Consider the following 13,336-nt stretch of genomic DNA (forward strand, 5'->3'; position numbering starts at 1 on the left):
AGTGGCGGGCGAAGAAGTCCACCAAAGAGGGTGTGTTTGGCAGTTTGTCCACTTTTCCCTTACAAAATACAGGGATTTTGCATGCTCCTTAGAGTGCACAAAGTTGAACAGTCTCCGGGATATTCCTCAGTAAAGAAGGGCACTGGAATCAGGCTGCCCACAAGACAGGACGGGGTCTTTAAACCTACGAAATTTGGCTGTTAATGCCTCCATGAAGCTCAGATTGTTACAGTGGATGCAGAATGATCCATGATGGAAGCCAGCAGTTGAGCGCTCATACGGGGGCCCTACACTTCGTAGAGGCTGAGGTACCAGCAGCAGGCGCTGCTACGACTAGCAGGGAGAGGGGCCAATGCGCGGGGTGCACCAAAATGGCATACGTCGAGCAGAAATTTTATATAATATCTTGCTTCTTATGTTGTACAGACCAAATTGCCGAGTCAAGCTCCACAAGCAAATGGCCGTCTCGGAGCCTGCCCGCGCCGCCAATGAGACTTTAGGGTGTGGCATGTGCGCTTTAGATGGTGTGGCTACAAAACCCTCATAAAAAATAGATTTAGCTGAGTAGCAACTGTACATCGTCTTCGCATAGCCACTCCTTCTTCCCCGTACCCGCTGCGTCGGCTGTGTGTGAGAACACCTCTTTTGCCCGCTTCATGAAGCCGCGGAGCTTTGAACGGGCTGGAAAGCGCTTGTTTGCTCTCGATTCCTCTCTCCGTTTGTTTTTTGTCGGTTCCCCTTCGCGGCGCCTTCCTTTGTGATCGCGCGCGCCTTCCCATCACTAGCCATCCTGGACGGTGGTCAAGCAGCAGCCCTTGGGGAACTCACTCCCAAGTCGCTCTCAAACTTTCTCGCCGCACAATCTGCTGAGCACCCACTTCCCCTCCCTTCCGTCGAGGAGCTTCACTCGCTTCCGTTGCGAGCGCTCCTTAAAGCAAGCAGGGACCACCCCGCTGCTGCCGCCCCGTAGTCTGAGGCAGGAACGGCCGCCTTCTTCTCGTAGCCTTGCTGCTGCTCTCACAATGTCTTCCAGAAACCCCTCCTGGGCTAGAGAGAGGGAAGAATCCGTCGCTTCCAATAGGTGTCTCCTCTCTCTTGGCTTCGATGTTACCTGTTGGGACTGTGCACGCATCCTCACATGTCTTCTTTGGACTACCGTCGCCATCCTGTGCGCTGGCCTCTTTCTCGGATTTCCCATCTCGCATCACAGGCAAGCAGCAGCAGCACGTGCGTGCATGCATGCACGCTCTTGGAGACGCAGCTGCTGTGCTTGCGACAGCCGTTGCGACTCCCGGATTACGCCCAGCGACACCAGCGCCCTTGGCAGCTCTCGCTGCATCCGAGCTCCCCGTTGCTTGCCTATATGTCGTGCAGAATACGGCGCGGTACCGCTCGTGAGGCGTTATTCACGCGGATCGTGATGTTGCTGCCAGTGTGCGTATGTGTGTTGTTTTCTCTGCGCCACAGAACAGCCTACTTGCTCCCAATGCTGGGGGCTGTCCAATCGGCAATGCCATCTTTCATGGTATGGATTCTCTTTTTCATTGCTGCATAGCAGTCGTATGTGCTCGATGCTCCTGCTGAGCCCGCTTCCTGCAGTCTCTCTCTGCGTGCACAGTGCAGTGCCGTTGCGCCTGTTCTAGCGGGGATCCGCGGAAACGCGCAGCCAGCTAGCCAGCTAGCCAGCTAGCTTCGCTTTCGCCGCATCCGCACACCTCCTGCGTCGTGATTGCGCATGCAAGGGAGACGCTATGCATGTTAGGCATGTCCAGTTGCACGGCGAACCTCAGACTTGCATTTCTCGGTGAAGATAGCTGCGCTTTGTCATCCTCTCCCGTGTGTTTCTTCCCTGTGTCGCTCAGTGCGCCTGCTTGGTCCTGATGTTTCATCGTCAGCGGGTCCGACTTTGTGGCCTCTCACGGGAGACGGCCGATGCATACGTTGGAGCATATCGATTTTTATCTGCCCTTGGCTGCCTCGTCTATTTGGTGTTTCTTATGGCCACTATTTTTGTTTTCCAGGTGGGAGAAACGCGTCCCCGCATAAAAAGCACTGCCACCCTCCCCCGCTTCCCATGATTCTGACATGCATGCATGGCTTCCTCATATTTTGTACACTTTTCCCCAAATACCCCCCCTTTCCCCCCCCGTCGCCACTCAGACATCCGGATCCACTGCGCCATCTTTCCCCAAATCAAACCCCGTCCATGCAGTGCCCATCCCACACGCCCCACCCTCCTATTCATCGAGACTTTGTTTACTTGATCAGTTCTGGTTAGGGTGCTTGCATGCAAGGATGCGTATGTGTATTTATGTATGTATGTATGTGTATTCGTATGTGCATCGGTATATGTATCTGTGTGTGAATGTGTATGTATCGGCGTGTGTATGTGTGTGTATATATATGTGTATCTGCATATATATACATATATGTTCATATATATATACATATATATATATGTAGATGGCTGTATCTGTGTGTTTCTTTGTGCTGCCTGTGTGCCTGCTCGCAGCTGGACTGTGCAGAGGATCCGGCCTACTTCTTCATGACATCCACGTGGCTGTTGGTGGCCCTCTTGTGGTTCGTAATGCAGGCGTGTCTCAAGCCGTCTCCTAAGCAAATCGATGACATGGTGCGACTCTATGAGCACTCTCACCCTGGCGGCACGCTGTCGCCCGCGCCTCCGTCCGCCGATCAGGGGCCTCATGTGGGGGCTTTAGTTGCAACGGTGGGAGCCCCTCTGCAGAACCCTTATGGAGGCAGCTCCACTGAAATGACACGCGTCACTTCGCCACAGCAGGTAGTTATAGGCCATGTGCGTTCTTAGATAGCCCCCGCTGCTGCGGGAGCAGCCGTGGGGAGGAAGCCGCGGGAGGCTGCCGGGAAGGGGGCTCATCGCACAGGTGCACCGTGTTTGCTCTACAAGCTGGCGGGGAGAAAAAGGCCTTCGTGGCTCAACGGGAGGGGCCCCCCCTACACACTGTACCACCAACAAAAGGAGCAGCTACTGCTGCTGTCGCCGCATCGGCGGTCGAGGAGTAGGGGAAAAGTTAGGGAGCGGTTCGGTGCGCGCGTGGAGACACGGGCACTTCGTGTGAGGGACGCGCCTTTAGGCGTTGCATCCTTGAAAGCACGCTGGGAATTTCCCTCTGCTGCTGCTCATAGAATCCCTTTAGTGGCCCCCCATGCGAGAGGCTCCCGAGTTGTGTTTTGCGACTTCTTTAGTAGCGCCTCAACTGTATCCACCTCTCGAGCGGGAAAGAGAAGGACCGACGCCCCCTTGGGGAGGCTCGTTAACAGGCGTTCTCGCAAGCAGCGTAGAGGGGGCAGGGAAGTATTCCACAGCGGGGGAGTAAGAGGGAGGAGCCTCAAGCAGACGATACGTGTAGAGAGGGGCTAGACGTCCGTGCAACCGTAGCCTGCTCTTTCTGTAACGCTTAAAAGTGCTCCTGCCTGCCTGGAAGGGTTGGCATGTCGGCTAGTCTGCCGCCTCCCCGCATGCACGCCTTGCAACTTCCGAGTCGGGGCTTTCCCGTTGCTGCTTCCACCTCAGTGTAACTCTGCATTCCATCGCCCCCTTTGCGGCACTCTCCTGCCTTCCCCTCGGTGCACATGCAGCGCGTCTTTGCGCCTGTGCCTGCCTGCCTGTCACGTGGACTCGGCGTGCCGGCCGTCATGCGGTGCAGTATTTAAAAGTGGGAGGCGTGATTTGCAGATGCGTGTAGACAACTGTCACCCCTTGGACTCCCACAGAAGCATTCGAACGTGTGTACCTATCACATGCCCCTCGATGCGTTGCAAAAGGGTAATTCCTTGGATGGGCGCGGCACCTGTAGCAGCTTCTAGACCGCGTCGTGCCCAGCATATGCTAGCGAGCGCACCTATATATACATAATCTATGAAGACCACGTATATATACACTATATATATATATATAGATATATTTTTAATAGCAGTCCGGGGGCATCCCCTGAGCTGCAAGTCACCTGCGGCGCAACCTATGAAAGAAAGGCGCCTCTCCCCCCTCTTGTTGGCAGCTGTACTATGTGAGGAAGCGGCACAAGTACTCGTGACTACGCATCGCACTTGAAGGGGTATAGACTGCGTGTATGTCCGTGTCTGCCCATCGAAATGCACACCCAGATGGATGCATCTCCGCGACTCCAAGGCACCTCCACCTCGGCTGCGGGGGCCAGAGGAACAGCCGATACAAAGGCTTTGCAGTTTGTTTTGTTGCGCCTTGCCAGAGGAGCTGACCCTCTTTGATCGGGTGCACGCAATGAAACAGCAGCGGCCGCAAGGGGGCAGCCAGCCCCTCTGCTCTCTCTGTTTCCAGTTTCTAGGGGAGGACGGCAGCACCTCCTTCCGTGCCAAGAAGAAAGGCACTATTAGGAGAAGGCTAAGGGTGTGCATGTGGCTGCAAGGGCGATCGATGAACAACGTGCTTCTCTTCCAGAACCCCGCAAGGGCTGCTCCGCCCACCTCCTCCCCCCTCCTTCCAGGTGCAGTTAGCCTTCCCTCCCCTCCCCCCCTCTCCCGCTGCTACGGTGCAGATATACACATCCGGACCCACAGTGATGCGGAAGGAGAAGCGAACGGAAGGGAGCAGTCCCCCCTCGCCTGTGCTTCAGCGATTACGGCTTCGAGGACGCGCCTCCCCCACCAAAAGTGCGATCCAAGATGTACCACAGCATGAACAGCACAAAGAGGTAAATCGGCAGGTGCCATAGCTCAGCCAGGCTACGACCCCCTCTGCATTCAAGTTGCTGTTTGAGGGCTTCGTTCTCCCGCGTCAGTTCCTCCTTGTGCTTTTCCATCGCAAGGGTATACTCTACCAACTGATCGTACTGCTGCTTCAAATCTGCAGCACTAGTGGCGTTGCTGCCGCTTCCCCCTGCAGTCGCCGATGTAGGCGCTGCTGTGCTACCAGCACCCTCGGCGCCTCGTCCTCCTCCCGAGGCAGAACCTTCCCCCGGGAGAGAGCCCGTGTGGCCTGTGGATAGCTGACCATTTACTCTCTTGAAAGACACGCTGAGCCTCGTTTCTTCCACTTTCGCCTTCTCCAGAGAGAGCCAGTAGTGTCGTGGGAGGGTGCAGTTGCTGTCAACTGGCGTCGCTTGCACCAAGAAACGATCCGTGGAATTCGTGGGTGGCTCCTCAGACAAGGCCTGTAGGACTATCTGCACAGAGCGAACCTCGCCTTGAGGCACCACACCTGCAGCAGAACCGCCACCGTTTTACCGGCAGTTCGAAACAGCGCACACATAGGCATCATAAACTACCCAACACACAAGCATCCGTCCCCCTCCACATCGTCCTTCCCCATAGAATATATTCCCCGCCCGCTCAACTTTTCCGGTGTCTAAACACTTCGCATCGCCCTTTCAAAAAGATCGAGCAGCCGCCGCGCTCCATTTCGGAATTTAACACCCTTTTCGCCTCGGCGAGAGCACCGGATACGAGGGCACACAAGAGCTGTTAGCGTCCCTGAAGGAGTCGCTGCATGCTCTGCCCCTCCCTAGCTAGCTAGCTGCATTGCCGCTATTACTCCAAGATTTTCGAGCACGCAGCGGGCAGCCAACGCCCTCAACGCCTCGGCGTACCCCCCTCCCTTCTCGCTAGCTCAGCTCCACAGTTACCCCTCTCCCCTTTCCCCCCCTCCCACTCCCCTTCCTACGAGTGCCAGCTTCTCTCCTGGGCCTGGTGAGACACCAGCCAGCGCACCTGTAGAAGGCCGGACCAAATAGCTCTTGGGAGCGGTTGTCTTGATTTTATAGGCGACGAACGGCTGCGTGGAAACGTTCTGGAGAGTCAGCTCGACTGTCGAGTTGCTGAACAGCGTTACAGGAATCTCCAGCACGCGCTCGGGGGAGACTTGCAGCAGTGGCATCTTCTAGAGGGTGCAGGCAGTCGCAAGGAGAGAGGAATGGTGCAAAACAAGCAACGAACTGATACCAGACACAGGGGCAGAGCAAGGGGCCCTCCTGCTGCAGAGACTCCGGAAGGAGGGAAGCCCAACTGCTGCTGCTGCTGCTGCAGAAAAGGAGGAGCAGCAAAGAATGGACGTGCAACTTGATTGCACAGAATTTAAGACGGAGAGGCAACGGTGCTGCCAGGTAGCTCTGCAGCACACAGCCGACACCACCAGCAGCGGCAGCTCCTGCTGTATAGCACAGCGGCAGCAGCAACAGCGGCGGGGGAGGCGATACACGCGGCAGCACAATCAGAAGACAGGACTACTCAGACAGAAGTGCAAGCGCAAATTCAGAAAGAAAAAAGCCTTTTGAAGGGGCAAGGCCCCCTAGATGCTGCCAACGTGCGGTTGCAGCAGCAGCCGCAGTAGTACTACCAGCAGCAGCTGCTGCCACCGCAAGCTCTTCAGCACTCCGACTCGTGTGTATGCCGTTGCAATTAACTTTTCTCGTTTCTTGTTTCTGTGCAATCAAGCATTATTTTGTTGAGGCAATAGACAACTATGAGAGCCAGAGGGGAGAGGACTCCGACCGACTCCTCTTTCGCTTCCCCAGTGTTGCCCTAGCAACCACGCCTGCAGCGCTGAAGTTGCGCGACACAGCATAAGCGTCCTCGCCATGTGCTCTGTCATCTCCTTTCCATCATCCAGTGATTTTGGAGAAAGCTACCTAAGAAATATTGCTACTTTAAGCTAATGTGCATCTCTATTCAGACTGCTAGTTCGTTTCTGTCGTCATTCCCGTGCTTTTGCGCCGTACTGCTTCCTAGGCGTCTGGTACCACGGAGTTATCAGCAAACGGCAGCACCCACGGAGGGAGGGGCCCCTCAACCTTTGCTTTCTAATTTTGGGGGGACAAAATACATATAAGAAACAAATGCAGCTCGCCAACTACAGAGAACTAGGATTTTAGGGGACACAGTAGACCTGCTTGTCTTAAACGTGTAGTGTTTCTGCTGCCTCGCAGAACAGAGACATCACCGGAGCGCCCCATATCACCACGCACTCCTGGGGGTTGGCGATCCACACACAATCGCAACTGCATGGTGGAATACAAAGCCAGTGCCTGTATTGCGGGGGCTTTGATGACGAAAAAAGCTTTGAGAACTTACACCTAAGGAAACCATGAGGCAATCCCTCTTGGCGCACTTTTAACCGCTTAACGCTCCCTTCTCCCCCGACCACCCCGCCACTCCCACCCAGTGGGCTTCCTGAGTTATTAAAGGAGGCAGAATACAGTCGAGTGAGCAGTGAACTACGTGCGGCGTTTCGGCTCTCTCTGCGCGCGGGCTGCACTCCACGGAAGAGTGGCGTTGTGGGCAAACTGCGGAGTGCAACCCGAGGGCTGCCGTAGCTGGGAAGCGTGTGGCCTTCACTTCTTCTGGCGCCTTCGAGGCACCAAGAAGGCTCTGAAGCACCACCTCGGAGTACAGATTTCGGGAGACCCTCGGGGATACGCTTATGATACAGCTCTGACACGAAAACGCACTCACCGAAGAGGCAGCCCATTGCTTTCACTCACGTCACGAGATACCGCAAACAGTGGCAGTCGACCAGAAATCGACAAGTGCACAGTTGCTACAAAGTGCGCGCATCTGTCAAACACAGACACTGCTGCCAAAGGGCCCCTCGGGCCCTGGTTTGGGGGATGTCTGACGCACTCTCAATCGGCGTTTGTTGACTGCAGCTGTCAGGCTCCAACTACGATCTCCGTAGTGAGACGCCTAACCCTAGACTGAACGGGAACTTGATAGAAAATTACTGCGTCTATCTTGAAACAGTTACGTCCTCCTGGGCTGCGTCACTGAGGGTTCCGATGTGCGGCGAGAGGGGCAGTTGGGGTGGCCGTGGCTACGCCCTCTATGCACGCCTATCATGAACAGCGATTTGTACAGCGCACTTAGAAAACACACATACCCGACATTGCGTCTCGCGTCCACCTAAGACAAGTGAGCCAGTGAAGCATTTCTTCACAAATGCATTTCTAAATATAGCTTGGGTAGTTTAAGGTCTTAAGTGTCGTTTAGCGCGTTACATCCCCTTTGCAGCAGCAACACAGGCTAAATGGCTTGTCAGGGGAAGTGTTGCATCGCTGCTTCTGCGACAACATTCCTGGGCTCCGTACAACCGGTCCTGCGTTCTCCGGGGTTGGTTGTGCCTTAGACTACAGCGCAATCAATCAAGCGAGCGAGAGCGAGCGATGGTGCCCCTCCTCGGCTACAGGGAGCGTGCTCTCTCTGAGAGGAGAAGGATGTCTAAAGACTAAGAATGGCTGCTCACACCTTGCTGCAGCAACGCATGCAATAGCAACAGATCCATTGCTGCTAAGGGGTGCGGTAGGGGCCCGCCCCCGTCCCACTTTGGCTTAACAAAGGGCACCTCGAAGCATCCCGGAGGCCCCTCTCTATTCCGCGTATCAGAAGCTTCATGCGCCTCTTCTGTCACCCCAGCGCGAGATTCCCCCACCCCAACACAGGCCCCAGTAGGCTCAGCACGCTGCTGCCCCTGGTGGGGGGGTTCCCCCAAGGGTGCCTCCCTGTGGATTTCGCGGTACTGAAGTGCAGTCCAGCCAATCATGGCTGCGTTGTCGCTACACAGAGAAGCAGCGGGAACAACCAATCGTTCCACACCTCTAACAGCGCTCTGCCTGCCGCTGTTGCCGCAGGCCCCACAATAGCACCACATAACTGAGACACATTGCAGGGGGTGGGAATTTCTGGAAACGAAATCGCGACCACTGGGCACGCTGCTGACCTCTTGAGTACCTCTTGGCATCACTAAGGTGCACTGCTGGCATGTAGAGGGAAAGCCTGCCTCCTCGAGGCGTCCCTCTTCAGCTGCTGCCCTCGCTGCCTTTGCCCGTAGCCAGGCTGAATCAGAAGCTCTCCTGGAGAGGAGTTCGCGAGGAACCAGAAGGGGCACCTTTGCGTCAAAGGCGTGACTCTCTGGTGGCAGATTACAACAGAGCGAGACAAAAGAAGAGAGACGCACACGGAAGCCCAGGAAGGACTCGAAGGGGAATCGCCGCACGCGTTCTCTGATCAGCGCCTTGACAGAGTCTTCCTGCTCCTGGTCCTTAAGGTGCTGCTTTTCTGAGCTGATAAACGTGTCTGCGCCGCCCGTGGGGAGGGGTGATCCATTTTCCAGCCCTGGTGCCTTGACAAGGCTGATAGGCCGCCTTTCGACGAGTCGAATGAGGCGCTTTTTTAAGGCTGCGAATTCGCGTTGCTGCAAGCGGAGGTCGCCGCGCTGATGCAGCCGCTCCAGCACCAGCCGCTGCAGCGCCTTGTTTCGAGCGACTCCTGAGAGATACCAGAGAGACGAATGCATGCATGCACGCCAAGGAGAAAGGACTCGGCAACCCGTACGAAGGTCCACGCAACACCGCATTACACCCATGCCGCAGCGCAGGAGGCGGGTACTTCATTGCAACGGCAACACTGAAGGCAGGAGCGAGCACCAGAAGCGACAGTGTCAGGGGCAAGCCAAGCGAAAAGGAGCAGCCGCAGCAGGAGCTGACCGCCAGCGAGAGCAACAGTTCTGATTTCTGGAATGAACTCGGCAAGCCAAAGAGCCTGGGAGAGGCGGACGCCGACAGGCTCAAAGAGACCTTTAATTACGGGAGCACACACATACACAGCAGACGAAGGGGTAGAGACAGCCTTGGTGGCGACAAGCCTGCAAGCCACGAGTTGATCGGCTCCTCGGAATTCCACGCTAATTAAAATGCAGAGAACAGCACTGGCAGTGGCGGCAGGAGAAGAAAAGGGGATCTCACAGCGTTGAATATATGCAGCAAGTCTGCGCTGCGCTGATAGACTGAGGGCGCCTTGAAGGGGCCTGACGGACTCCAGCTGCCTCGCGAGATGCGCCTTCAAGCCAGAAAAGCTACACGAAAGAGTTACAGCAGAAAGAAACACAAGCGCAGCTGCACCATTGTAGAGTCCTTAACCACGAGGCCGCTCGTGGGATTGTACGTGTGATTTTGTGTGTGTGAGTGTGTGATTATGTGTGTGTTTGGGTTTGTGATTTTGTGTGTGTGTGCGATTATATGTGTGCGATTATATGTGTGTGTGTGATTATATGTGTGAGTGTGTGATTATATGTGTGTGAGTGTGTGATCATATGCGTGTGTGTGTGATTATTTCTGTGTGTGTGATTATGTGTGATTATGTCTGTGTGTGTGTGTGGGAGTGTGTGTAGCCCTTAGGCTACACTCTGACTACGTAGAATCCTCCTTTCTTGTAAAGGCGGTTTATGCGCAGAGTCTAGACCGTAGCGATTGCACACCACTGCGCATGAGAGAGAGGAGCGTGGCTTGAGCAAAGGTAGCGGAACTAGGTCCAGAAGAAGCAGCCATGCAGGAAGTTTCAACGCTGTACCCAGGAGAGCCGACCAGAGGATCACCGCGCTAAGTGAGTTACAGCCCCTAACGAAGGGTGTGGTCAGGAAATCCTCCTAATCCAATGAATGCAGGTGCTTCTTCTCCTAGAAGCCGACCACACCTAGCTTGTGCTGCAGGCTTTCTTGAAGGTGATGAAGTCGATTCGCGCTCACCTCATGTCGAGTGTCCGTGCAGCGTGAGAGGACGGGATTTTGCGAGCCTGCCAGCCTTCCTCGTCAGCTGCTGCTGCAAGCTCCTCCAAGTAAGCCCCTCCAGCCTGGTGGGGGTGGGGGTGGTGTTGCTCCCGAGGGGCATGTTGGGGTGCTGTGGAGAGGTTCTGGAGGAGGCGTGCAGTCTTATCAAGGGCCTCCCCCAACGCGTCGTCTAGCGAGCGTCCAAGCGTTACCAACCGGAGGGGCAGGGGGGCCCCCACGGGCACAGGGGCCTCCGGTGCCTGGGGGCCCCCCGGGGGCCCCTCCTTCGGCGGGAAGACTTCGAGCTGCGGCTGAAGGGAGAAGTGGCACTGTGACTGCGCCGAGGCTTCGCGCGGCGTGCGCGCTGCAGAGCCTCGTGTGCCAGGAGGGCTGAGTGAGAGAGTTTCGCCGCTGGGAGCTTTGGAGGGAGAACGCCGACCCCCCCCAAGCGAACGCCGCCGCTCTCCACCGAACTGGGCGGCTCGGAAGCCTTCTCCTGAGAGAGCCTCCGCCTTCACGAGCAACGAAAACTGGGAGTGCCCCCCGGAGAGCAGTAGACACAACATGGGATCCAAAGGAGACACGTCTGATGAGGAAGCCTTGCTGGATCGGCCGGCTCCCGAGTCTGCTTCGGCCGCTTGCGGCGTTTCTGTTGCTGCGGCAACGGCAGCCGCCTCCTCCAGCCTTTCCGTCGGAGACTCCCCCCCACAAGGCGGAGGGGGGCTTTCTTCGAGCGTGCCGGAGGAGCCCCCTCTCGAAGAAGCGGAGGTCTCCCCGTCGAACGGAGGAGCTCCTGAGGGCGGTACAAGGGGGAAGACGGAGGCTCCCGGGAGACTCGCACTCAGCGCATGCCCGTGCAGGTGGTGCACGCCGATGAGGCAAGGCATCCGGCGTGCTGCTGCCGCAGCGAGCCTCGCCTTCACAGCGACCTCGACAGCAGCGCGCTGTTGCTGCTGCTGCTCCAAGCGGCATCCACGGAGGCACGCCTTAGGGGCCCCCCGCAGAAGGCGACGCACTGCGCACCGCAAGTGCCAAGACGCGTCTATCCGGATTAGTCTATCACGACTCCCTGAGAAAGCCGCTTCAGGGGGGTGCATCAGGGAGGGATGCTCGGCTGCAGGCCCTCCCTGCAACTCCCCCAGGATCTCCGTGTACGCAGCGGCAAGCAGATCGTCGAGGGAACGCTTCTCCGCCCTCGAGAGGAGCAGCAGCTCTCGGAGAGACTGGGAGAAGCACACGGCTGCCTCTGCCGCAGCTCTGAGGCAAAGGGCAAGACCTGGCCCCTCAGTGAACGCGAAGCAGCTCAGCGACAAAGTATCCGCATCTGAGACACCTCGAAAAAACAACGCAGTAGACATAACAAAGGCATCTGAGGCTTGCTCTGGTAGTGGTCTTAGACTGCGCTCTGCTTGTACATGCGCCCAAAATCACCCAGCAGCACCAATCGGCCCCCTGCCTCCCTCGCTCGAACTGGCTCCCCGCGCAGGCGTCCTTCCCGACAGCCTGCTTCCCTCTTCTCCTCCTCTCGCCACGCGCGTGTTCGAAAACACTCCCAAGCTCGTGTTGTGTGTGGGTGTGCCTCTCGCACGCGGCGAGACCTCCTCTACAGGCTCTCGACAAGAAACGTGCGGGGGAGCGAGGGGGTTATTTTTTAGCTCGTGAACTGCGCTTTGGAACGGGCTGAGGGAATTTTCTACTGCGGCAGTCCTTCCTCGAAGACCAATGCAAGAGGGAAGGAAAGGGAGGGGGCTCTGTGAGCAGCCGAAGCAAGCGCGATTCGCCAAGGGACGAAGAAGAGGAGACACACCTGCCTTCGCGAGAGCCTCCTGAAGAACGAGAGGTATCCGAGAGCGGTGGAGACTGGCGGCTGCTGCTGGGCAGACACCCCCGTAGAGGGCGTTGAGAGCTCCCTGACCCCACACGCAGTTGCTCTTCACTTCGCCTGTGCTGCACACGCCACAGCACCGCAGGCGGGACGGAGCGCTTAGCCTTTTCAGACACACAATCCTTCGCGGAATCTCGAAGCGGCCTCCGCAGAGGGCAACAACAACACTGAGCAAGGCAAAGAGCAGCTCCAAACAGCAGCTTCAATCAGCAGCTCCAAACAGCAGCTCCAAACAGCAGCTTCAAACAGCAGCTCCAAACAGCAGCTCCAAACAGCAGCTCCAAACAGCAGCTCCAAACAGCAGCTTCAAACAGCAGCTTCAAACAGCAGCTTCAAACAGCAGCTCCAAACAGCAGCTTCAATCAGCAGCTCCAAACAGCAGCTCCAAACAGCAGCTTCAAACAGCAGCTTCAAACAGCAGCTCCAAACAGCAGCTCCAAACAGCAGCTTCAAACAGCAGCTCCAATCAGCAGCTTCAATCAGCAGCTCCAAACAGACCTGGAAACGACAGCCGCGGCAGTGTCATCACAGGATGTCTCTAGAGCCAAGCACAACTCAGGAGTCTCCGAAGGAACCTTTTGCGCAGACTTGACCAACAGCGCCGAAGGAGCAGTCGTTAAGAAGGTTTCCAGGGGAGCCTCCAAGGAGCAGGAAGACGGGCACTGCCGTCCTTTTCCGCGATACCCCCAGAAGGCGGCTCCGTGGGGAGCGAGTGTGAATCCATGGGCAGAGGCATCCGGCTGGCGATTCGGCAGCGCTAGTGCTGTCAGCAGCAGCAGCAGCCTGAAGTCGTGACGACGACGCATCGCTGCTGCGCCCGCTGCTCTCTCTCCACAGCTGCAAGGGGCCCAAGGGGCCCCTTAAGTGGGTTTGGCGAGCAGATCCGCCATTATTCTAGGACG

At 56.7% G+C, this 13,336-nt stretch overlaps 3 protein-coding genes across 3 annotated transcripts; 1 reads left to right on the forward strand and 2 right to left on the reverse strand.

Annotated features, from left to right (window-relative positions):
- The first annotated feature begins 1,145 nt into the window (after positions 1–1,145).
- On the forward strand, positions 1,146–3,042 carry LOC34623287. Its single transcript, XM_026337613.1, has 5 exons — positions 1,146–1,210; positions 1,468–1,525; positions 1,863–2,034; positions 2,526–2,800; positions 2,944–3,042. The coding sequence occupies exons 2-5, from the start codon at positions 1,487–1,489 to the stop codon at positions 3,040–3,042; spliced, it is 585 nt and encodes a 194-aa protein (XP_026193398.1). The 5' UTR covers positions 1,146–1,210; positions 1,468–1,486.
- Positions 3,043–4,634: 1,592 nt separating this feature from the next.
- LOC34623286 (vesicle-associated protein 2-1) lies at positions 4,635–5,890 on the reverse strand. The gene is made up of 2 exons (XM_022736415.1): positions 5,725–5,890; positions 4,635–5,215 (listed from the first exon to the last, which is right to left on the reverse strand). The coding sequence occupies exons 1-2, from the start codon at positions 5,888–5,890 to the stop codon at positions 4,635–4,637; spliced, it is 747 nt and encodes a 248-aa protein (XP_022588204.1).
- A 2,343-nt stretch (positions 5,891–8,233) lies between these two features.
- On the reverse strand, positions 8,234–13,324 carry LOC34623285. The gene is made up of 8 exons (XM_026337614.1): positions 13,310–13,324; positions 12,933–13,072; positions 12,357–12,496; positions 11,356–11,873; positions 10,529–11,319; positions 9,750–9,859; positions 9,492–9,581; positions 8,234–9,273 (listed from the first exon to the last, which is right to left on the reverse strand). Exons 1-8 carry the CDS (start codon positions 13,322–13,324, stop codon positions 8,234–8,236), a joined length of 2,844 nt encoding a protein of 947 aa, XP_026193399.1.
- Between the last annotated feature and the right edge of the window lie 12 nt (positions 13,325–13,336).

The sequence above is a fragment of the Cyclospora cayetanensis genome, unplaced genomic scaffold (assembly GCF_002999335.1).
Source record: "Cyclospora cayetanensis isolate NF1_C8 unplaced genomic scaffold, CcayRef3 CcayRef3_contig_196, whole genome shotgun sequence".
In the NCBI taxonomy this organism is placed as follows: domain Eukaryota; phylum Apicomplexa; class Conoidasida; order Eucoccidiorida; family Eimeriidae; genus Cyclospora; species Cyclospora cayetanensis.